General features: G+C 37.7%; 5 protein-coding genes across 6 annotated transcripts; 2 read left to right on the top strand and 3 right to left on the bottom strand.

Annotated features, from left to right (window-relative positions):
• Positions 1 to 62: 62 nt before the first annotated feature.
• Positions 63 to 2,209, bottom strand: LOC133721242 (GDSL esterase/lipase At1g54790-like). The gene is made up of 5 exons (XM_062147807.1): positions 1,843 to 2,209; positions 1,100 to 1,303; positions 795 to 961; positions 431 to 701; positions 63 to 340 (listed from the first exon to the last, which is right to left on the bottom strand). The coding sequence occupies exons 1-5, from the start codon at positions 2,084 to 2,086 to the stop codon at positions 63 to 65; spliced, it is 1,164 nt and encodes a 387-aa protein (XP_062003791.1). The 5' UTR covers positions 2,087 to 2,209.
• A 648-nt stretch (positions 2,210 to 2,857) lies between these two features.
• LOC133720282 (GDSL esterase/lipase At1g54790-like) lies at positions 2,858 to 5,467 on the bottom strand. 2 transcript variants are annotated; one of them, XM_062146511.1, is made up of 5 exons: positions 5,180 to 5,467; positions 4,010 to 4,210; positions 3,751 to 3,917; positions 3,399 to 3,669; positions 2,858 to 3,316 (listed from the first exon to the last, which is right to left on the bottom strand). In XM_062146511.1, exons 1-5 carry the CDS (start codon positions 5,412 to 5,414, stop codon positions 3,048 to 3,050), a joined length of 1,143 nt encoding a protein of 380 aa, XP_062002495.1. In that variant the 5' UTR covers positions 5,415 to 5,467; the 3' UTR covers positions 2,858 to 3,047. The 2 variants fall into 2 exon arrangements, with proteins under 2 accessions (XP_062002495.1, XP_062002496.1); XM_062146512.1 differs by lacking the exon at positions 5,180 to 5,467 and adding an exon at positions 4,298 to 4,646.
• Positions 5,468 to 5,614: 147 nt separating this feature from the next.
• Positions 5,615 to 9,794, bottom strand: LOC133720281 (kinesin-like protein KIN-1). The gene is made up of 16 exons (XM_062146510.1): positions 9,564 to 9,794; positions 9,353 to 9,483; positions 9,143 to 9,245; positions 8,996 to 9,039; positions 8,847 to 8,876; positions 8,629 to 8,751; positions 8,513 to 8,538; positions 8,329 to 8,410; positions 7,829 to 7,870; positions 7,718 to 7,751; positions 7,505 to 7,580; positions 7,209 to 7,428; positions 7,037 to 7,128; positions 6,672 to 6,786; positions 6,406 to 6,585; positions 5,615 to 6,249 (listed from the first exon to the last, which is right to left on the bottom strand). Exons 2-16 carry the CDS (start codon positions 9,464 to 9,466, stop codon positions 6,106 to 6,108), a joined length of 1,425 nt encoding a protein of 474 aa, XP_062002494.1. The 5' UTR covers positions 9,467 to 9,483; positions 9,564 to 9,794; the 3' UTR covers positions 5,615 to 6,105.
• Positions 9,795 to 9,917: 123 nt separating this feature from the next.
• On the top strand, positions 9,918 to 20,363 carry LOC133720283 (branched-chain-amino-acid aminotransferase-like protein 1). The gene is made up of 31 exons (XM_062146513.1): positions 9,918 to 10,069; positions 10,236 to 10,305; positions 10,579 to 10,707; positions 10,810 to 10,873; positions 10,957 to 11,044; positions 11,473 to 11,557; positions 11,646 to 11,702; positions 12,029 to 12,142; positions 12,243 to 12,313; positions 12,489 to 12,898; positions 13,055 to 13,084; positions 13,610 to 13,704; positions 14,077 to 14,175; positions 14,392 to 14,463; positions 14,872 to 14,964; positions 15,167 to 15,304; positions 15,741 to 15,799; positions 16,355 to 16,457; positions 16,605 to 16,793; positions 16,911 to 17,011; positions 17,147 to 17,201; positions 17,325 to 17,411; positions 17,945 to 17,996; positions 18,255 to 18,340; positions 18,498 to 18,551; positions 18,788 to 18,871; positions 19,047 to 19,118; positions 19,416 to 19,496; positions 19,651 to 19,686; positions 19,817 to 19,963; positions 20,088 to 20,363. Exons 1-30 carry the CDS (start codon positions 9,993 to 9,995, stop codon positions 19,943 to 19,945), a joined length of 2,880 nt encoding a protein of 959 aa, XP_062002497.1. The 5' UTR covers positions 9,918 to 9,992; the 3' UTR covers positions 19,946 to 19,963; positions 20,088 to 20,363.
• A 761-nt stretch (positions 20,364 to 21,124) lies between these two features.
• Positions 21,125 to 22,989, top strand: LOC133720637 (vacuolar iron transporter homolog 4-like). The gene has a single exon (XM_062147045.1). The coding sequence runs from the start codon at positions 21,673 to 21,675 to the stop codon at positions 22,360 to 22,362; it is 690 nt and encodes a 229-aa protein (XP_062003029.1). The 5' UTR covers positions 21,125 to 21,672; the 3' UTR covers positions 22,363 to 22,989.
• The last annotated feature ends 397 nt before the right edge of the window (positions 22,990 to 23,386 follow it).

Raw genomic sequence — 23,386 nt, forward strand, 5'->3', positions numbered from 1 at the left:
GTTGAGTACATATATATGAATGCTCAAATAGTTGGAAAAACAAGATTAGAACAATTCAAAAATCACCACATTGGGGTTTTAGAACTTGAGAGGAAAGAAATGTTGTTTGACAAAGGAGGATCAGAATACTTTCCGGTGAGTATCTTTGATGAGACAAACTGATTTGCAGCTTCTGTGTAATGAATTCCATCCCAATTAACGTACACAGCACTATTGCTACACCCTTTGGCTGTGACAGACGTGCCATTCAAGACCCTTGTTGATCCACAAGAAACCCGACTGTCATAGTTCAAAGGTGGACCTCCATACCCACAGCAAGCCATAATAGGTTGCTGAAACCCTGCAGAATACATTCATTCACAATCAATTAGGTAAAATGTAACAGCCAAGTCCAGAGGCAAAGTCATAGAAGGAGCTAAGATGTACCAACCGTATCGAGAATAATTTGCAATAAGGTCATATTTTATAGAGAAGATATCAACATATGAGACGTGTGCATCAGAGTATTGGCCTTGCAACTTTTTACTGAGACCATGAAGCTGCAGGTTGAAGATTTTAGCTGCTTGGTTGTGTGCGCTAACACATCCATGCTCATCAAGCTTTGATGGGTTGGTTCCAAATGTGGCCACATTCTGAGTCAAGCACCCCAGTGGACCTGTGTTGTGTATCCAAAAGTTCCTAGCACCTTGATCATATAATCTCTGAAGAAAAAAGCAATGAAGGAATCTTCAGTATTCTTACTTCAGAATTTAACATTGAAACAAGTCTTCATTGTTTAGTGTTGCTGAACTGACCTTTATTCCTGATTCAAACTGTGCCAAAATTGTTGGAATAGAAGCAAGAATCTGATCCAGTGTTTTAGAATAAAATGCACCAGCAAGATCATTTTGGCCTATATCAAACACGTAAAGCCCCTTCTGAAAGGAATCTTCCGAGGGTAGATAATTTTCAAGTTTTTTACCTAGAACAAAAGGGAAAGTTATTTCAAAATATTGCATGCTAGTATTTTGCTGCACACAATATGCATCGAGTGAAATGAGGTTTCTTCTGTTCAAAGAACAAAGCTCTAGTACTCAAGTAAGTTCATGACTATATATACCTTTAGCAGCTAGCAATTGAAGAGCCTGGGATTTGAATCGCGAAAACTGAGAGACCTGAACCTCAAATGAAAAAGGGCAGACAGATGATGCAGTTGCTGGATGTGTAGTAGCCCCTCCAGCAGCAAAATTGCACCCATTTCGGAAACTTGGCATGCCAACTGAATCCAAATAGGGATTTAGAAATGGAAGGTTCATTGCACCCACTGCAAGCAACAACATTCTCTGAACAAATAAGTACATACATTGTCACAGCAGCCATCATAACTCACAAAGATGTATAAGTAAAACAAGATATTTAACAAATTAACATGGGAGTTTACTAAGAAAATTGATGATCTAGCATTGAGATTACAATCAGTGTATCCCCAAAATGGGTTTTGAAATAAATCTGTCCATTAAGAGGGTCCTTGATATTCCAAGACAATTTAATTTTCAGTCCTGAAGGATTTACTAGACTCTAATTATGGTACATAAGTTACAAATATTTTCATACACCAAGACCAAAATAAAAAAATTTAAAATTCCGGACAAAAAAAAAACCAAAACACATGGATCAAATCACTAGAAAGTCAGAAACACTATATATTCTCCGTTGTTCTTTCGGTCTTTCCATAGCATTGAGTAGTGGTGAGAAATTTACTTGAGCACATAGGACTGCAATCAAGGTAAAAGTATCTAAGGAGTTACTGCATGGAGTAAAAGTTAAAAACATTCAAGAATACTATTGGGTAAGTTTACGTACTGAGAAAATCTATGATGAGACGGCCATCGGAAAACCTCCCACCCGATGACCACGAAGCATTGAAGTAAAGCTGTCCATAAGGATGAGGAAGCCGGAAACCGATGCCGGCGGTCAGCTCGCCGGTGTCGGAGTTCGAATCACCAAAGTTGAAAACGGCGGGATAGTTCAGTGAGTTTGCAAAACGTAAAAGAACGAAGCAGAGTAAGGTGAGAATACGAAAAGCATTGAGATTCTTGGCAGCCATGGATGAAAGTGTGAAGACCAATCAAATCGAACTGGTTTGTAATTGTCGATATCCAAAGTGGTTCATTTGAATCATTGTGTGTCATAAAGACAGATATGCATATATGGCCATATGCTTTGTTACACAGCCGGCTGAGTAGTTCATGAAGCACGTGACTCTACAATTAAGCTGCACGTGACAACATTGTGTCCTTTGTGTAGATTTGTGGAGAGAAATTTCCATCTTCTTGTGTTCAAAGAATTTTGAAAGAAATGGAAGTTAGGTGCTTGGAGCTGGTTGGTGATTTACTGTATCCACCTTAAATGGGATTCAAACGTGTAGCCAAAAATTTCACCATCTACTTTTGTTTTCTAATCAATCATAACTTCAATGTTGAAAATCCGATAGCACTAAAAAACCATATGTGTACCGGAGATTGGGACAGAGGTATCAACTGTGTGATAGAGAGCGGAGAGTGGAGACATGTTCAATCAACATCGGTTGAACTCTGTATAGGTACTCAATAATTCGAGCAGGTGTAATTCCGATACCATTTGGCAAACTTAATTGGGCTGGAAGTTTTAGTGACATAGTAGAGCTTCTTTCACATTGGGAATCATGGGTTGGTCAAAAGAGTTGACATTGCAAAGTGGTACCCGGAGCCCAATTAAACAATTAAGTCCAGTAAAGTATCTTTGAGCAGATTTTTGAGAGACAGAGAAAGCTAGATTGAAGACTACATAGGATCACAAGATGATGCAAGGAGGAAACACAAGGAAGAAGAAGTCCAAATTCGTGAGGATCCCAGGTGATGTTGAATTTAGTTAGTATTTTGAAGATATCACATTTTCTCGTGCCATAATTAAACGAAACGATGTGGTAGTTGACGCGGCGTTTAAACATTGACATTCAAATGTTAATAGCTTAGCATTACTGCTACACAGCACAGGTTACATAGTCAATAATAAAGCACAAAGGAGCATCAGAACTTGAGGTCCAGAAGGAAAGGCATTTGGTCTGAAAAGGGTGGATCAGAATATATTCCGGTGAGTATCTTTGATGAGACAAACTGATTTGCAGCCTCAGTGTAATGAATCCCATCCCAACTAACATAGGCACTACTGTCGCTGCACCCTTTGGCTGTGACAGAGCTCCCATTCAAGACCTTCGTTTGTCCACAGCTTATCTGACTGTCATAGTTCAAAGGTGGACCTCCATATCCACAGCAAGCCATAATAGGTTGTTCGAATCCTGCATATTAAGCTCACACAAAATCAAGAATCGCCTAATTGTTAATGCCAGTCAAACTAGTAAAGTATTGAAGTGGACTAACCATTTTTTGAATAGTTTGCAATGAGGTTAGATTTTATAGAGAAGATATCAACATATGTGACATTTGCATCAGTATATTGGCCTTGCAACTTTTTGGTGAGAGCATGAAGCTGCAGGTTAAAAGTTATGGCAGCTTGGTTATGTGCGCTAACACATCCTTGATCATCAAGCTTTGAGGGGTCTGTTCCGAATTTGGCAACATTCTGAGTCAAGCATCCCACAGGACCTGTATTGTGTATCCAAAAGTTCCTAGCCCCTTGATCATATAGTCTCTGAAAAATCGAAAAGATACCCACATTTGTATAAGGCAAGCAGAGAAATGTGTCATTCTTGTTTAGTATCACTAGACTGACCTTTATTCCTGTTTCGAATTCTGCCAGAATTGTTGGAATTGAAGCGAGAATCTGATCTAATGTCTTAGAGTAAAATTCACCAGCAATGTCATTTTGGCCAATGTCAAACATGTAAAGCCCCTTCCCAAAAAAATCTTCTGTGGGCAGATACTTTTCAAATTTCTTACCTAAAAAGGAGAGTATAGTTAGACGAGTGTCCAAATCTTTCTTGCAGTGAAAGCTTCATAGTACTAATTAACAATATTGATGAAGATGATACCTTTAGCTAGAATTTCAAGAACCCTGGCTTTGAATCTAAGAAACTGAGAGACTTGGACAGCAAATGAAAATGGGCTCACAGATGTTGGAGAAGCTGGAAGTATAGTAGACCCTGCAGCAGCAAAGTTACACCCTCTTCGGAAACTCGGCATTCCAACTGAATCTAAGTAGGCATTTAGAAATGGCAGGTTCATTGCATCCACTGCAGCATTTACATAAACACTAGATAAGCAACAAAAAAACAGACCATAAATCGAAAAACCATGGGAAACAAAAGTGTCAGAATTACTAAGAAAATCGACGATGAGGCGGCCATCACAGTATCTGCCAGATGGGGTTTTGAAGTAGCTCTGGCCATTGGGAGGGGCAAGGGTCTCAATGCCGGCGGACACAAGGTTTCCGGTGTCGGAATTTGAGTCACCAAAGTTGAAGACAGTTGGATACTTGAAGTGGATAGAATTGGCAAGAGGTAATAGGAAGAAGATGGAGATTTGGAGAATGCAGGTCTTGGTAGCCATGGCAAATAATGCAAGACCAGGATCTTAATTATTGGGGATGTGTATTTCTGTACTTTTATATGAAACTCTACCAGCAAGATGTATAGATTGGAAAACCTTTAATGATAAGTTTTTGTTTGGTGAGCTGTGGGGGTCATAGTCCTCTATAAGTTGTTGGTTTGCTTTCATATTTGGAAACGCCAAAAACAAAAATATATTTTATCTTTGCTCTGTTACAACGAAATATCGCTATCAGACCAATAAGGCTTGTTTAGATGAAGGTGTGTTTCTCATTTTCAGATCTTTGGATTGCATTAAGTAATTGAATGATTGAATTCGTTTGTTATTGAAGTTTATTTATAAGAAACAAAAAAATTAATAATTAATTATAGAGTGACTCGTAAAAATAAACTGTTTCGATTATTAAATTACATTGCATGTAGTAAGAAAAGTTGAATTTATAATCTCTCACTTTACAAATCTTACATGGAGATCCACCCTACGCATGCTTGTCATGCTATCCTTTGTGCATGCATAATTTCATAGTTTGAATGAATCTAAATGTGCACTATTGAGATCATACCTAAATGTGGTGAACGTAGTGCATTTAGAAGTTATGGAGTAAAAAAAAAGTAATAACATAGTAAACATTTGAGTAATGGTTAGAAATTTACTTAGAAAGTCTACGATAAGACGGCCATCACAAGCCCTTCCGATTGGTGAAAGTTTGGGGTAAGTCTGTCCATATGGAGGTGAGAGCTCGAAACCAAGGCCAGCAGCGAGTTCACCTGTGTCGGAGTTTGAATCACCAAAGTTGAAAACGGCAGGATAGTTGAACTGAACTGACTTTGCATTAGGCAAAAATATGGATAGTAAGGTGACAATCTGGAGAATGGTATTGGAAGCCATGGGTGGATAAAGGCTCGACTACGATCTTATCAAAGTTGTAACTACTGAATATAATAAAAGCTCAAGCTCACAGAACTATATATAAGCATTAAAAATACAAGAAATACCAATACTGACCCCATACCGTAATGTACCAAGTACCAACCACTAAATATCGTATAGATCATACCATGGTACCAAGGTTGGAAGTAGTATTTTGTGTGCACAGAGAAAGTTTGCTTTTCTTACCAAAGAAAGAAAAATTTAGTTTGCTTTGAATTCAGCCTATCCAGAATGAAGCCAAAAGGCCAAGTTTGTATGTTCAATTACTATCTTACCCTCCAATTATAGTAGATTATGATGAGTCCAAGTTAATTAAAGCAGATTAGGTACACACAAACCCAACAATCATCGCTATGTTAGTTAATGAGTCCCCGCAAAAGCTAGCGTTTAGTATCCAGATGTTAGAACTTAGAACATGACTCTAAGGGCATTATCGGAATAGAGAATAGTAATGGGGATCTTAAAGCTGTTGTACATGAAGCACCGTAGAGCAGCTGAGCAAGCAAGGACTTTGAATATTCCTTACAAGCTAACATGTAAGCAAAACCTGTACACGAAGTTTCAGAGGAACTTCAAATGAACTGCAATTCATATTCTGGTGTGAGACGAATTATAGTCTTCATTTCAGCAACTTTGTAGACGAGAGTGGTCAGAACCAGGGTAGAAAGGAACCGAGAGTGCCTGAAACTCTATGCAGAAGGCTTGAAATATGACCTCCAGCTTCTTTGCGTTGTGTATCGGATCTTTCACCAGCTGCCAGTCTGTCCTTCAGAGTCATATTCTCGTTCTTGAGCTGTAACAGCGTACAATGTCAAATATAATTCGTTTGAAAACAGATAGATGACCAAGGGTTTTACATTTCGAATACCTAATAAAATGGAGCACATTCAAGAGACTTAACTACTTATGCTAGAACAACATGTATCAGTAAACTTCAGCTCATACATACCTCCTCTACAGTTGATACAAGCTCTTCCACCATGTGCTGCAATTGGATAATTGTCTGTGAAGTGACATCCTCAAATGCCGAATCCAAATCTTCAGGTGAACCAGAATCATAGAGAATTCCACTCAATCTGAACAACTCCTCAAGTAACACCACATCTTCAACATCAAATCTGTCCCTCAACTATATACATCATGAAGGTTGTCTTAGAACTTAACTGGAATGATAATTGAAAGGTCAAATCGACAACTTCACAAGATAACCCTTACCTGGTCCAAAATTCTCTCACAGGCCTGGTTTTTACTTGAAGAGGGAGATCCATCCTTTTTAGCATACTTATCTTCACTGGACTTGGTATGCAGTGACATCTTTATATGCTTTGCCCTGCCAAGATGCCAAAGCCAAAATGGAATTAAAAATAAGAACTCAAGAATTGTTTTGAGTCCAAATGGGTAGACGACTGAAAACGGTAAACTGATGCTGAAATTATCTGATGCAATGCCTTTTTACTTGAGAGAATCTTGAAAAGGAGAATCCACGTGTTATTGTAATCGATCAAGCATATCTTATTTCCCGTCAACACTTTTATATTGAACAAACAATACATAGATATTATGGGGTATGAATAATGTACCTCATTCCAAAGCGAAGAGTGGACAGACTCTCCGATGCATTTGAAGGGCTTGGTGAGCAGCAGCACAACAATGCAGTACGTGAGTTTCCTCCCTGTAATACAAAGAGAAGTAAATCTTTAATACATATTGATCATTCAATGGAAAGAAGGATAAAAGGGAGGGAAAACTAACCAGTGCATCTTGTAAAAGCCGAGTGAGTTTGGAATCACGATATGGGATATGGTATGCTTTGCCTGGTGAACCACATGTGAGAGCATTTATCACATTTCCAAGGGCTGAGAGGGATTTGTTGATGGTCTTGGCTTCTTCAAGAACTTTTCCCTCGGCTCCAGTTTTCTCTGCTTTCTCAGAACCAGCCAAGTCAACAAGAATCAATTTGCCGGTTTTCAACCTGTCCATAGATTCAGAATGTTCAAGATTTGCACATCAAATCTATAAAACCAATATCAAAATATGAATTATTTTACCTGTTATCTTTCTTTAATTCTTGCTGAACTGTGAATAGGTAAATACAATGACTTCTGCTGCTGGACATGTTCATCTCTATTCAGTTGTTAAGGCTTGAACACACTAACAGAAAGTGAATAATATTCCCAGCCAAAAGAATGCTATCATCATAATGTGAAATTAGGAAATAAACAGAACTGGATGTTTTGTTAAAAAAGAGAAAAGAAGGATACGGGTCTCTCCAACAGTTCTGTTAGCTATCCCACTCTGGATGTTATACATCAGAATCAGAATGTAAACATAAACCATACATTGACACAGAATTCGAAGTAAACTTATCTTACAGATAGGGTCTGTAATGCTTCTGCAGGATCCGATACAGAGATCTGGGAAAGCGAACAGATGAGACTATTTCTTAGTGGGATAGCATATTACAAAATGTATTGCAGAATTACTCAACATCTAGATCATACATAATATGAACTCAAGTTATAGCCATCTGAGTTTCCTTAGTCTCAAAAACTATTTTGAATATAGAGGGGTTTCAACAAACAAAAATTTTGAATTTTGATACACGACCAGGATGATTCAATCCTTATATAACAAATCCTGTCACCAAAGACTAATATTTACAATGGACATGTGAACAAAACAAGCATCAGAAGAGCTATTGTGTGTGCACACTGACACTATCATGTTAGTAGAAATGAGCTAGTGAAATTTAAGCCAACGGAATAATTGACAGCATAAACTAACAGCTTGTCTAGGCGTATAATGTAGACTATATAATCACGACAGCCACTGTGGACAAGAGACTAGAAATAATTTCAAAAGATAAGCAGACCTCTGTCACTCCATTTAACACTATGCCCTGAGCTTTACTCTCCTTGATCTGTATGTTGTCTTTGGACAAATCAAAGAGGTCCCTGTGTAAGAAGTACAATTAACAGAATGTCATCATATTCAACTTACTTTGTCTATGTCCCAAACGGTAATGCATTTGAGTCACTCTAGTTCCACATATATACCTTACTTTTTCCATGTAGATCTCCACCTGTAAGAGAAACAAACAGAAAGAGAAAATTACATACACAGAGATGTTGCAGCCAAATAACACTCCAGTGAAAGATAAGTATAGGAATACCATTGACAATTTGATCGAGTACTTCACTGTTCCTTCAGAAGACTTAATGCAATCAAACAGTCCATCAACTATTCTCGGAACTAATCCTCTCTTTTGCTCATCGCATACCATTATGCTAGGCCCCTGCACCAATAATGCAAGCATCACCATGTGTGAGCTCCATGAACTTAACAACTATTAGCAAAAAACTAACAATCATTGTGATATCAAAACATCACCTCCATACTATACGTCTTCCCAGCTCCAGTCTGTCATTAGTTTGAACAAAGTTGCAAATTAGAATCGACAAGATAATTAAGGCATGACCGGACAGGAACTTAACACGCAGACACGCAAACAAGCCACCACCGTAAGGAGGAAAAGTTACCTGTCCATAAGTGATGATTGTGCCATTGATAGCATCAACAGCATCTGTATCATGATCACCAAAAAATTAATATAAAAAACCACATTATTTCCAATTAGTACAATCTTTCCTGTGCAGCTAACAAAGTCCATTGTTTATAAGATATACCTTTCACAATCGGCAGAGCTAAAAATTCGTAGACCTGAGCTTGCTCCGAGTTTTCGTAGAACACCTTATCAAAGCAAAACGTAAATTCTTCTTCCTTCTCATCCTACCACAGAAAAATTCACATTCATTAAAATATAAATATATATATATATATATATATATATTTATATAATCTAACGATTAGTACTTAAATTAGCGAGGAGAGAAAACCTTGAAGACGAAAATCTGCGAATCTACACAGTGAATGCAGACCGAATCGCCGTGATCTCTTCTCTCTCCGGAGCTCAAAGGCCTGAACCGAACGCAAGCTGTTATGCTCGACATTTCTAATCAAATCAAACCTGCAAAAATTCAAACGCGAAAATCAAAACGAAAATTTCACACACGATCTGTTCGACTCTACTAGAAATCCAAACAGAACCGGATTTCTGAGCTGATCGATTCGAATCAAGCTCAGCTTAGAAAACCGAAAATTCGATCAAGAACTGAAACGACGTCGGTTCAGTGTCTCAGCGAAGAGATTCAACGTCTCAGTAGCTCATGAGCTTCGAGATCTGTTTTGGCTACTCAGAAATCTGAAGGAGGAAATTGAAATTTGCAGAAATAATCAAAGAGGAGGTTAGAGAGAGTACTCTGGGTTTTTTCCCGCGAAAAAAAGATGGAAGAGAGAAATGAAATGAGTCGCTGCAATGTGTGAGCCAGTGAGCTTTTATATAGGCACGCTCGTATGCGACATGTCGTTTTTCAGCAAAGTCGAGCACTGCGACGTCGTGTCGTGGAGGCGTAAAATAGAATTGGGGGTTTGCTAAAACCCTAGAAGACTCTCTGAACGGTCAACAGACGACGGACCATGGCGGACCAGGAGCTCCAGCTGCTCTCAGCTTTCCTCGCTATGGAGCCCACCGACTCTCTGATCGGCCTGGCCAGGTAACCCACCGGCGCACGTTAGCGCAAAGCGGCGCACTTTAACTTATTAGAATCAAATGTTCAAAATCAATTGCAGAAGAATCCTTTGCCAATCCGGCGCATTTTAGCGTCTGGTGGCGCATGTTAGCAGCTGATCAATGCTTTTTGTGTTTGTGAATTTGTGTAGGGAATGCGGTGGAGGGTCGGTTACTGAGAGAGTTCAGAGGTTTATTTGGGAGCATTGCATAACCAAATATGTAAATTTCTAATGCCTTTTATTATATAGAGTTTCAATGTTGGTTTTATATTTCTATAGATATTTGTATCAAAATTGAGTTGTTAATCTTTATACCCTTATGCATGTGTAGTTGGAAGCGAAAAGTATGTGAATTTGAGTTGATAGTAAAGCAGGGTAAATATTAACAATTAGTTAGTGGTTGTTTGATATGAAGTTAAAGTTTTTATATATGCGATTTGAGATATTACTTTTCTTGATTATGAAGTTTGGTTCAGTTGAATGGTGAATGCAGGCGGGGAAACTATATGCGCCTTATCTGAGGAAGTTTCTGAAGAAGCTTATTGCTGAAGTTGAGTTGAACCACGGTGATGTGATTGATGAGTTATACGAACATTATGCACATTACATGACTACTTTGAAGGTATAGCTAATGAAAAAATAGTGGTATAATGCTGTTATTTGGTCAGGTTATTCATTTGTTTTCAGTCGAAACTTGAAACTAACAAGCTGTTTTGTTCATTAGGAGAATGATTTGGAGAAAGATAATGCAAGGGTCTTCAAGTACATTTCATTTCTTTTTCCTGATGGTAATAGTTTCAGTTCCACTTGAGGTTGTGGGTGATGTTTCTTATTCTTGGTAGCAGATTATTGAATGACTTGCTGCCTCTAGGTTGTCTTGAACTTTCAAGATGTTTGGAATCAAGGAAACTGATGGTTCAGCTGCAATGTTCTCTCAACATGCTTGAAGGAGATACTGGGTATGTTTCACCATTCATATCTTTTGTCTTCTAATTGATATCTACTAAACCAGATAATTGATGCCTTTGCCAAATTCAAGTCATTTATAGTAAAAGAAGTTACCAAATCCAATGGTTTGCTCTTTGTAGCTAGCCCATTAGTAGGTATCTAATAGTTACAGTGACCCCTATAAACCCATTAAACCCATATCTCTGCTTTTGATTAATACCTGTGTATGCATGAAGGGGAAATTCTAATTTTTATGTGCTACCTGCTCTAGTTGTAAGACATGCAAGACTCTGACAAGTTTTACCAGTTTACATGTTTGATTAGTCTGTAGTCTGTACTAATATATAAATAATCATTTTAGTTAGATCTATTAAGTGGTTCTCTTCTTTAGTTGTATGAAGCATGCTAACTGCAATTAGTATTGGCTTGTTTGATGTAGGTGTTCAGTTTGGCCATCAAGTCTTCTTTTGTCAGAGTACATACTTTCATTTCCAGAATTGTTCTCTAATAAGTCATGCTTTGAGGTATGTTACAACTTCAAGAATTCATCCAATTATGATGGCCTGTGTGAGTTTTACAATTGAATTGTGTTTACCATGAACTCAAAAATAGGTCGGTTCGGGTGTTGGTTTGGTTGGCATCTGTCTTGCCCATGTGAAAGCATCCAAGGTAATGTTATCTTCAAGATATTATTGGATTATTTAACACTAATATGCTGACATTATTGATACTACTTTACTAAGTTAAAGTTCTAGGAGATGTGTTCTTGGACCACAAAGCATGTGATTTATAATGAAGTGACGAAACACATTTAGAGTCCGCATTGTTTGGTTCTTAATAAGTGTCGAGTGTGATTAACCATGCCATGTATAGTCTTTAAACTTTCAGAACGTACATGCATATACAGAGACATATGTATCACTTATTTCACTAAGGCAAATGATGTCAATCTTCATATTGTGAATCACTTTGGAAAACTTTTGTGTTTGATATAGGTCATACTAAGTGATGGTGACCTGTCAACTTTAGCAAACATGAAGCTTAATCTGGAACTGAACCACTTGAGCGTTGAAACTGATATGTCAGAAACTACTGAAGATCCAAATATGGTAAGACTCTGGCAATGATATCACTTTAGTCGGTAAAAAACTTAATGCCAGTGTATGAGAGCCGCATGAATTCTAATCTGAAAAACTTAATGATGGGCAGGTAAAATGCATTCATCTGCCATGGGAATCTGTGTCAGAGAAGGAGCTTCAAAACCACAAGCCAGATATAATGTGAGTCTTTCTTTTGTGAGCAGACTATAAGAGTACAGGGTTTAGGCTGCTTTTAAGTTGTCCTTTATTTATTAGATTGAAGTTAGATCTAACACTGCAGTGCGTTTAGTTAACTGTTTAGAATTTGGGCTAACGAATCCTTACAAGCATGCTAATCCTTTTCCTCATTCTACAGTTTGGGTGCAGATGTAATATACGATCCAGTATGCCTCCCACATCTTGTTCGAGTACTTACCCTTCTTTTAAACCAGGCAAAACCGTATCCTGACCAGTGCAGTGGTAATCATCCGGGCTTTTCATTGGGAAGTAAAAGTAGTAGTGATGCTAAAGTCAATGTAACTCATGAAGCAAATGCTAACAATGGTGATGAATCCGATGCTTCTCTATGCAAAAGAACAGACAATGGTGCCTCAAATGTTGGATTGAAGAAGCGTCCGACAGCTTTAATTGCTTCTGTCATTCGCAATGTCAACACATTCAATAAGTTTCTCACTTTGCTAGACGAGGCCAACCTTACCATCGACGACCTAACTGAATCGCTTAGACCTCAAAATTTTCTTCCTTACATGAAATCATATGATCGCAGCACTATACGACTGTTTTCCATCTCATGTAAATAACAGAGGCATCAATTGTTCAACACTTTCCCATTTATTGTTAAAGAATTTTGTGGTATTCTGACTTGTTAATCACTGAATTGTATTCTAAATACAGTAATTGATGAGCTTTCACTCCCTTATTCGAAAAAAGTCATATCATTGTTAAAAGAGGGTGTCAAGTCATACCCCAATAACACAGTTCGAGTCTCGTGCACGCATTAAAGCTCGGTTCTTTTCTCTTTTAACTATGAAATTTAACCACTCTATCTTAATCTCAACATCAATGGTCATTTTTGGAAAAGTCAACGTCCCAAAGACACGTTGGGATCACTCATTTCCTGATTGGTAGGAATCTTTATCTTGCCTTAACAAAAGCTTTGGTCTGAAAATGGTTAAGTCAGCGCTGCAGTTAATAACTATTTAACTGCAGTTAGTTCTTGACCATTGAGATTGGTGCAGTGCTAACTCTGCTGTCCTTTTGCTCTGACAAAAACTATGTAGGCCAAAGCCAAAATCCAATCATTCAATCATAGATATCACATTCAACCATAGATATCACTTTTAGTTGCAGAGCTATCAGTAGAGCATTGTATGCACTGAACTCTGAGGCTCCGAGGCTCAAATCCCAGTTACTGTATCAAAGTTTTTGAATACTATTCCAAACCCATAAATCAAAGTCACCAACTCACCATGGCAGAGCTGAAGAACCAAGGAGAGGTTGCAGTGGAGCCGATTCATTTATGGGCTACCCCAAGATCACTGAGTACAAGCCTCATGTACTCTTTTGCTCAGGTGCCATTCCAATTTCTTTGATATTCTAATTCTGGTTACTGTTAGATAGATCTTTTCTGTTCTTTGAATGAAAGCTAGACATGAAGTGTTGACAACAATGGAGTTTGGAGAAAATAAGGAAAAAGAAAAAGAAAAAGATTTATGAACTCTAACAAGCCTTTTGACCAGAATTTTGGTTTTGGTGAAACTTGATGAAGTTAACAGTATTGATTACCAGTGTTGTTCTGGTGTGTTCATCATTACTGTGCATTGGTTGGTAGGTCAAGCTACTTGACCTTGAAGTTTTTACTAAGATTGGTTCAGTAATGCATCTTCTTTTTAGTGATGAAGTATTAGTAATTGAGGCATTTATTGTTTTGTTTCTGTTTATAGAGGGATGACATAGAAGTGCTTGATGAACCGCTCTACGCAACTTTCCTTCGGGTGACAGGTTTTGATAGGCCCTACAGGGAGGAAGTACTTTCCCAAATGGTACGTCACTGAAATTCCATCTCTTGATTTCCACGAGCTTTTCTTGCTGCTAGAGGACAACTTTGCTACTATCTGCATTGGTCAATTTTTTTAATATGTTACCATTTGCATTCAGTTCTTCTGATCTGTAGTTGTAAACATCACCATTTTCTTTTATCATCTGTGATTCTCTTTGTCCCTATTTCGCACTTTCAACTTTTGTATTGTGTGTACCAGGAACCTGATGGAAATAAAGTCGTAAATGAGATCATTCTTGGTCCAGGAAGCAAGAAGTATCGCTTCTGTAAGGTGATAAGCTGTTTTCTGTCATTAAGTATATTGCATGTCTATGTTACCTAAAATGTCAGGCTTTCTCCTTTCAATTCATGTTGTGAATTTCTTTTCTCAAGCTATTAAGTCTTTAACAGCATGAAGAAAGTAGATTTCTTAAAGATGTATTAACATGAGAATCCCAATATTCAGTGCAGATCTATGAGATTTTTCTAAGATCTCATTTCTTGCATAAAACACAAAATGTACTATACCGAAATGTGTATGCAGTTTTACTTGAAAGCACGAACCTTATATCTATCATTAGTATCTGCTTAGTATCCAATTAAAGCATATTGGTTCTTTTATCTTAACTGAATCAGTTTAAACTATTCTTTCTATGTATTGGTGGCTTTATAATACTGTCGTATCTCTTGTAATCTACAGCATATAGCAAAGCAACGTGTCCCTGGCTTACCAATTGATCTAATGAAGAAAGGAAAGCATGTCATTTTGACAAGGAATCCCCTTGATATATTGGTAAGATATTGTTGAAAACTTTTAGTTGGTCAGTTGTCTATCTTCAATAACAGTTTAAAATCTCTGCCATGGTCTTGGCACCTCCTCTTTTGGACCTGCTTATACTTGCAATTGTTAACCAACATTTACAGCAATGAAGCTAGTGCCTCCACTATTTAACATAGCTGAGCTTTACTGACTCCACTATTTTATCTCTTTTCAGCCATCCTTTGGCAAGGTTGTGCCTCCAACCCTTGTTGAGTTAGGTTTCGCAGATCTGGTCTGTATATACAGTGAGCTCTCCCAATTGGGGAAGCCCCCACCTGTCATTGATGCAGCCGAACTTCAAGAAGATCCTGAGGTGTTAAGAGCATTTGAGCTATGAATTTGAGCTATGAAGTTTCATACTTTCATCATTTAGTGTTGTCATGATCTGTTTTCCGTTTAAACCTTTTTTGGGCATATAAGAAAAGAAACTCTTCTTTATAACCTTGAGATTTGATACATATTTGTCTGAAGAATATCATGTTTGCTGACTTGGTCTAAGTCAAACATTTCTCTCATGAAGTAAATCTACTTGTTATTAATTCAAAAAAGGAAAAAGAAAGAATATGAATATTATCTTCTATTCACAAACGCATTGCCAGGAATATCTCAGCTACTAAAAGGAAGGCAACTTTTTTGGGTCAATAGCTTGTTCAGCGTTCTCTCTCTCTTTTTTTCCGGTAAATTATTTTGGAGAGAAAGTTCTCAATCTTCTATTTTTGGTTTCTTATGTCATCTGGTTTGTAATGCAGCGTACACTGCGCGGACTTTGTGAAGACTTGGATATCCCTTTTCAGTCCACAATGCTCAAGTATGCAAAAGCTTTTCGGCATATCCCATTAAGATTGAAAGTATTGTAGTGTGATAGTACTCTGGTCTTTTTTAGTAGAATGTAAATATGATATGATATTGTGACCCCCCAAAAAAAAAAAATGATATGATATGATGTATAACATGGAAGAACATTTTTTCTAGGTTTGGCGTCAATGTGCAAAATGAAGACCAATTTTGATTGTTATGCATTCTAAATCATGTCATGGCACAACTCTGAGTTTGGTTTTGCATAAAGGTTCACTTTTGCCGTTCTTCCATAATTTGAAACATAATTTCTATCTAATCAGAAGTCCATGCCTAATGCAAGTGTCTCTTGGCCTTGCTCATTGTCATATATGTGATTTGAAGTAATGTGATTACTCTCTTTTCAAGGAGTTGTCTATAACTAATCTTCTTTCACTGAGAATTACTGTTTTGAGCAATGAAAGTTATGCTTAAAAGTATGTGTATTATTTAGATGTCATAAATTGCTCTTCTCCAACATTATGTCTGTTAGTGTGTACATGACAAGGTTCATATGTAAAACTTATAGGTGGGAGGCTGGTTCGAAACCAGTAGATGGCGTTTGGGCTCCATGGTGGTATGAGAGTGTGCATAAATCAACATGCTTTCAGCCAGCAAAAAAATATCCCATGGTATGTTGTTTCTGCATTTCATTACATTAGGTTTATCATATGTTCAAATTATGAGAATTTTTTAAATTTGATCAAGGAACTAGCCATTTTTTCCACAAATAAATCTTCACTGAAAGTGTATGCTTATGCTCTGTGCATGTATTTCAGCCATTTCCTTTTCCTCTGTATGATGTACTTGAGCAAAGTCTACCCTTCTACAACTTCCTTCGGCGCCATTTGAGGCAGACATCATGCCTTATGAAGTCTGGTTTGCCTGAACCCGAACTCCCAGTTCCAGAAAATGAGACGTTACTTGCATGGGTTGGTGATGAGATTGTTCCACGAGAGAGTGCAAAGGTACTTGTACATGGGACACTTGATGATCTCCAGTGAGATAATCAGCCCTTCAGTCTTTGTTATAATGTTAAAAGTGTTTGAAGATATTTACTTTCTATTGTGTAACCTCTGTCTAAGGTTTCTGTGTTCGACTCGGTTGTCCAAGGTGGTGATTCAGTTTGGGAGGGACTTCGAGTTTACCAGGGGAAAATATTTAAGCTTGAAGAACATTTGGATAGGTCAGTGAAGAAGTTGTGCAAAAACTTGTGATTTACAATGTTCTGCTGTAGTTTGTTTTTTAATACTTTTTCCTGTTAATATATATCTTTTCATTTATTGACAAGTCCTAATCAACATTGTTTTCATATCAATAGGTTATTTGACTCAGCAAAGGCTTTGGCATTCAACAATGTTCCTACTCGTGAAGAGGTGAGAGTTGCTCAATTCACTGTATTGGGTCTAATATCCAGAGATTTTTGCTTCAGTGGACTTTGCTAGTTTAGGAAGGAGTTCGGCTCATCCTTGTACCCTATTGGATTTTCATTATTGCAGGTTAAAGAAGCCATATTCAGAACTCTTATTCGGAATGGAATGTTTGACAATTCACACATCCGACTAAGTTTAACTCGTGGCAAAAAGGTGCATTGTTTCTGGCCCCCATATCAGCTTTTCTCAAAACTTGTTATACTTTTCATTGTTGGGTTGTATTATTTATCATAGTTCACAGCCAGGTGCAAGGCAGCAATAGTACATGTCAACCATGACATAGATTGTTAAGTTATTTCCTCTCTTTGTAAAGTTCGTGTACTTTTTCCTTGAATAAAAATCCTTACACTAATGGTATTTTGTAAGACCCCATCAAAAGTATCACAAGGGTTCAGCAAATCAGTAGGCTCTTTTGATTATCTTAAGCATAATGGCTCTTAACACTATATTATCTTCCACTCTGAAATTTTTCTGTATCCTTCCTTTTATGTTGTGGCTCTTGGTTATTGTGATGTGATTGTTAATCAATTGAGTGGTAAAATGCATCCAGGGAGTGGGAAGTTGCTAGTGTTTCCGCTTTAGTTGCTTGTCATTGAATTAAGCCAAGTCTTAAATTTCTTTTTGATGTAGTTGTCTGGTGCTGTCTTTATACATCTACTGATTTTTATCATTGTCGTCTTCTTCAGGTTACTTCTGGCATGAGCCCAGCATTCAATCTTTACGGATGCACCTTGATTGGTAAAATAAATTCTTAATCTTCTTCCATTTTTGATACTCTACATCTTTACACTACATACAAGTAGTTGGTTTGTGGCTACTCATTGAAACTGGGCAAATCAATTACCCAACTAATGGCATCAGCCTAACTGCCTAAGCCTACTAAAAAACAAAACAAGTCTAGGCTACACTGCACTAACTCTTTCTTGACTGCATAGTGCACTAGTAAAACGAGTTTTATTTCATATGTTATACTTTCTATTTCTTCTAAACATGCAGTGCTTGCTGAATGGAAACCCCCCGTGTATGACAATACAAAGGGTATAACTCTTGTTACAGCTACAACACGTCGTAATTCACCGAATGTAATGTTCTAATTTCTTATTTTCTCTTTTGCTTATTATTTGCCTGCATATACTTTGATAATGAAGGCATAAAAAAAAAAAAAAAAACCACCGTGCTTTATCTGATTGTTGTTTACTCCAAGTAATTGACTTTCTTTTCTTCTGTTGTTGGTACCAGAATTTGGATTCAAAGATTCACCACAATAACCTGCTCAACAATATCCTTGCAAAGGTTTGTCCTATTGATATGGCTCATAATTATTCATCAGATAACAAGGTTACTTCATGTTTAGAACAGTCATTCTTCTTCTCACATATCATGCAGGTGGATTTTTTATTTATTTATAAATACGGTCAATTCTTAGTCTCACAGATGTTCATGTTTTGGAATTAAGCTAGTGCCACTTCCCATGTATATGATCTTGTAGAATTTTGACACGCTTTGATGAAGTCACTTGAATAGTGCAGATAGAAGGCAATAATGCAAGCGCTGATGATGCAATCATGCTTGACAAGGATGGTTATGTATCTGAAACAAATGCTACAAACATTGTAAGTCTCTGGTTTTGCTTTTCAGGTTTGGTATGAAAACTAGGCAGTTCTAGGTTCCCTTTTTCACATGTAGTCCTATCATTTCATCATTTCCTTTGATATATTGTCATTGAAGGAAATCAGTTCCTTCAACTCTATGTAAATTTCTTTGACATTTGCACTATCGCTGATGCAGTTTTTAGTGAAGAAAGGCGGTGTATTGACACCTCATGCTGATTACTGCCTTCCTGGTGTGACTCGAGCAACTGTAAGTAGTCATTCCCATCTTATTGCAACATATAGTACCGTACTCCCTAAATTGAACTTCACGTTGTTTAATTTGTAAGAATGATATAATCAGGTACACCAAATTAACATGAAAGAAAAAAAAAAATCCATTTTATATGAATCCTATCAATCAATCTGCTTTCATCCCTGTTGGGGAAAGTGCTACTAAAGATTGCAACATCCTGACACACCCATATACAAGAACAGATATTTGACTGGAAGATAACATTATGCACTTCAGTGTTCGGCTGACTCGCTTATACTTTTGTGGTTTCAGGTTATGGACCTTGTGGTGCAGGAGAAGTTTCCCCTACAGGAGAGAAATATCAGCCTATCAGAGTTCCATACTGCAGATGAGGTTCGCTTATATGATTACTAGAGGAATACTTGCATGATATGTATAGATGGTTACACAATATTACAGTATAATTATAAAAATTCTTTAAGAGCATAATGTCACATATTTCTTTAGGTTAGTCTAATATATCGACTTTCTGCTATAATGGATGCAGGTATGGACAACCGGAACAATGGGAGAACTCAGTCCTGTAAGTGCCTCAAGTATAACAGGATCAAAACTATGCCTCGATTGTGCCAGTTTAATTCCTGTTATCTAAATTGTAATTGTTTCCTCCTTACAAGAATCAATTACTTACGTGATGCGATTGTGTTTACCAGGTTGTGAAGATTGATGGGCGTCTAGTTGGTGACGGAAAAGTGGGGCCCGTGACCCGAAGATTGCAAAATGCTTACAAACAGCTGACAGCAGAGTCTGGGGTGCCAATACCAACCTATCATGAAAAGTGATGATTATTGTTTCAAAGGGTCAGTGTCTGATTCATTTTCATCAGCTATCAGCTAACCAAATTCTTAATATCATCCTAGTTTTTATTACACTGCATGATACTCAAAACAATGACAATTTTCTTCCGCCTATCATTAATGACAGGGTGTAAACTGTAATTAGCAATGGAGAAGTGAATCTCTTGGTGTATTGGTGGTATTGACTACAGCTTCTGTGAAATAAATGAATAAAAGGACCAATTCTCTCAACAGCCCAATGATAGTTGATGCAGATGTGCAAGCTTTATTGCTTTTGTAATTTCATTTTCTTTCTTTTTAGGGAGAACTCAAAATGAACAACTTTGCTTTTGTAAGCTCTATTGCTATTGTTACAAACAATTTGTACCATTATGCTGCAATAAATAAGTTCTTCTTTTGCTCATCCAACTCAGTCTATACTGAAGTGCTTTACTGGAAGCTTTACCAATTCTTTCAAATTACCGAAAAGGTTCTGAAAGACTGAGATTTTGACATTTAGATGACAGGAACACTCAACATATCTGGTAATAGGAGTGGATTATTGTTTCAGAACATGTGCTAGAAAGCTACCTGTAACCACATCATTAATTTCATTTATAAGTGTTAATAGTCTTATAGAGTAAACAAGTATGACAACCCTAAAATAGACCATTGAAGATTTGAAGTACATTAAAACCTCCTTGTATCATACTGAAGCATAACATAAACTCTATCTAGTTCTGCGTTTGCTCCCATTCTACCACGAATTTAACCTTGGTACAACTGAAGGACGGCCGGGAGTGAACGAAGTGATCTGACTGAGGAATGAGAAATCACCATTTTACTTATTGGCATCCAAACTAGTCACTCCCTTCACATATTTTTCTCACCTTGTTTGTGAAAAATTACTTTTTCCTCATTCAGAAACCATACTTCTCACAATCTTTCCATGTTATGAAAGTTGAATTACTAAAAGCAGTAGATATTCTTAAATTAGTGGGATAATTAAAAACTCATACCCCATATATAACTACTGCTCTTGCATCCTGGTGTAAAGTGTTGGTCGAGCTGTCAAATTGGCCTAATCTTTGTTCATTATAATAGTCAGCTGCCACAAGCTTTCGTGTGGAATGCACCCTCCACTTAATTGATTAATGATCTCTCTCACCAAAATCTTCAAAAGATGGATTTTTTCTGGACATTTTTGCATTCTTTAATGGGCAATGTGCTGGTGGCCTGTGTGTTGAATCCACACTAGGGCATAATTTACTACTCTCTCCAAACCACTCCCTAGTGCTCTTCCCTTTTCAGCATTTTACTTCTAACTTTGTATGCAATTCCAACTTTCTAGAGAAAATGCAAGATTCATGATATGCGAATTTCATTTTTTTAAGGGACAATGTTGTTCACACACTTTGCATTATTCGGAAAAAATGTAAAGTCATGATGATATTGTTATTGTTCCGAATAAGTGCAATAATTTTTTTCGTGAGGTCCGCTCTAACCATCGATTTTGACGAGTAAAGCCATTCCAAATGTCTAGTGCTTCCACAGTCACATCCTTTCTATCACTACTAAGATCCAATGGTCCATCACAAGTGCACTAAGCACTATTGATTGATTCATTAGCCACTATAAATACCTGTAATGGGGCGTGTGTCTTCCACAAGCAATCATCCAACTATCTCTTCTTTCATCCAACGCAGTAGCTTTTCTATACACTTTTGAACCTTATGGCTGCCCAAGGAGCTCGTGACCAAACTCCCATTGGCCACATAGAGATTCCAGTTTCATTTCCATTAGCTACAGACCAAAACAGACTACCCCGAGTGCCTGAAGAAGATGACAGTTTTGACTACTCCGAAAGAACACAATGGATTCGGGCAGCTGTTTTGGGAGCTAATGATGGTTTGGTCTCTGTTGCATCACTAATGATGGGTGTTGGAGCTGTCAAACAAGACGTGAAAGTGATGCTCCTGGCCGGGTTTGCTGGGCTAGTAGCAGGGGCATGCAGCATGGCAATAGGGGAATTTGTCTCTGTGTACACTCAATATGACATAGAGATATCCCAAATGAAAAGAGAGATGATGAAAGGGAATGGTGGAAATGAGAATGCAGAAGAAGCAAAGAAGAAGAAGCTGCCAAACCCGGCACAGGCTGCCATAGCATCTGCAATTGCGTTTTCTATAGGTGCAGTGGTGCCTTTGTTGGGAGCTGCATTTATAAGAGAGCATAAGGTGAGGATGCTTGTGGTGGCTCTTTTGGCAAGTATTGCACTGGTAGTGTTCGGAGGGATCGGAGCAAGGTTGGGGAGGACACCCATGATCAAGTCTTGTGTTAGAGTACTCATTGGAGGATGGATGGCTATGGCTATCACCTTTGGACTCACAAAGTTGATTGGCTCTGCGGGTCTAGAAATGTGACTTATTTGCTTATGTTCTTCCCGCCCTTTGTTTAATCTCGTCTTTCTTGTGGGGGTGTTTCACCGGCAACGGTGATGTAGCATATTTGATCTTATGTATAATAATGTTGGTAGCTTTGTATTCTCCGTATTCGACTATAATTGGGTTGTGACGAGCAGTACCTGAGCTCATGAACCCTGCATAGTTCTATGAGGCTATAAGCTACGAACACCATGAATATCGAAGTTCTTCAGCGCGACATATATAACGGACTCTAGATACTCTGAGCATTAGTTTTTGTTACAAACTTTCTAAGCATTGGCTCGCGTTCTTAAAAAAGATTAGCTTGTCCCTCTTGACGGATAATGACAAGACCTGTTTAGCATCAACTCCAGTACACGACCATCTTAAACAAAACAAGCATCCATAGGAGAAAAATGAACATGGATTTATTTCAAAGCAAGGAAACAAAGGGGAATACAGATGATATTCATGTAAAAGCTCCGTTAATCTTAAATTATCTTTCACTGGGCTAGGCAGAAGAAAAATCCTTTCAACAAAATATCAAATTGTTAAAAAAAAAAAAAAAAAAAAAGATATCTAATTGTGTACTAAATGAGATTCTGCAAAACAAAACTGACTGGGCAGCCATCAACAACAGAACCAAAAACAGGAAGACTTCAACTTCTGATCTCAGCAAACAAACCACGAAGGAGAATCTGATAAACTGAAAACTCAGGCAAGACCAAGAACCTTCCCCCCAAGTGCAATGTGATATGGAGACCAGAAGGAAAAACAATGGAGCAGTTATTGAACTCATCATGAACTTCCAAACAACAACTAGCACAAGTTTACGCAGAATGGAACTCTTCCACCGGTGTGCTGTGGAGAAAGAGAGAGGCTCATGTGCACTTAAATTGCAGATGGCATGTTCAGGCCAATAGACTATCAAGATTTTAAGTTTAAAACAATGCATGCCCATTTAGTAACACAGTAACCCAATCATGAACCGAAAAAGACCACAATTAGCGCAGATTCCTGCCAA

This window comes from Rosa rugosa, chromosome 7 (genome assembly GCF_958449725.1).
Source record: "Rosa rugosa chromosome 7, drRosRugo1.1, whole genome shotgun sequence".
In the NCBI taxonomy this organism is placed as follows: Eukaryota; Viridiplantae; Streptophyta; class Magnoliopsida; order Rosales; family Rosaceae; genus Rosa; species Rosa rugosa.

Bases quoted from the DNA above. Each gene is read 5' to 3' on its own strand.
- LOC133721242 (XM_062147807.1), bottom strand. From the start codon at position 2,086: ATGGCTGCCAAGAATCTCAATGCTTTTCGTATTCTCACCTTACTCTGC. The intron at 962-1,099 runs GTATATATAGTC...CTTTTGTTCTAG, and splicing joins TCAATTGCTAGCTGCTAAAG to GTAAAAAACTTGAAAATTAT. The intron at 702-794 runs GTCAGTTCAGCA...TTTTTTCTTCAG, and splicing joins AGTTTGAATCAGGAATAAAG to AGATTATATGATCAAGGTGC.
- LOC133720282 (XM_062146511.1), bottom strand. From the start codon at position 5,414: ATGGCTTCCAATACCATTCTCCAGATTGTCACCTTACTATCCATATTT. The intron at 4,211-5,179 runs GTAAATTTCTAA...TAAATGCTGCAG, and splicing joins TCTTATCGTAGACTTTCTAA to TGGATGCAATGAACCTGCCA. The intron at 3,670-3,750 runs GTCAGTCTAGTG...TCGATTTTTCAG, and splicing joins AATTCGAAACAGGAATAAAG to AGACTATATGATCAAGGGGC.
- LOC133720281 (XM_062146510.1), bottom strand. From the start codon at position 9,466: ATGTCGAGCATAACAGCTTGCGTTCGGTTCAGGCCTTTGAGCTCCGGA. The intron at 7,871-8,328 runs GTCTGCTTATCT...TCGCTTTCCCAG, and splicing joins TGTTAAATGGAGTGACAGAG to ATCTCTGTATCGGATCCTGC. The intron at 6,787-7,036 runs GTACATTATTCA...GCATCTTGGCAG, and splicing joins ACTCTTCGCTTTGGAATGAG to GGCAAAGCATATAAAGATGT.
- LOC133720283 (XM_062146513.1), top strand. From the start codon at position 9,993: ATGGCGGACCAGGAGCTCCAGCTGCTCTCAGCTTTCCTCGCTATGGAG. The intron at 10,306-10,578 runs GTAAATTTCTAA...TGGTGAATGCAG, and splicing joins AGCATTGCATAACCAAATAT to GCGGGGAAACTATATGCGCC. The intron at 19,687-19,816 runs GTAAGTGCCTCA...TGTGTTTACCAG, and splicing joins CAATGGGAGAACTCAGTCCT to GTTGTGAAGATTGATGGGCG.
- LOC133720637 (XM_062147045.1), top strand. From the start codon at position 21,673: ATGGCTGCCCAAGGAGCTCGTGACCAAACTCCCATTGGCCACATAGAG.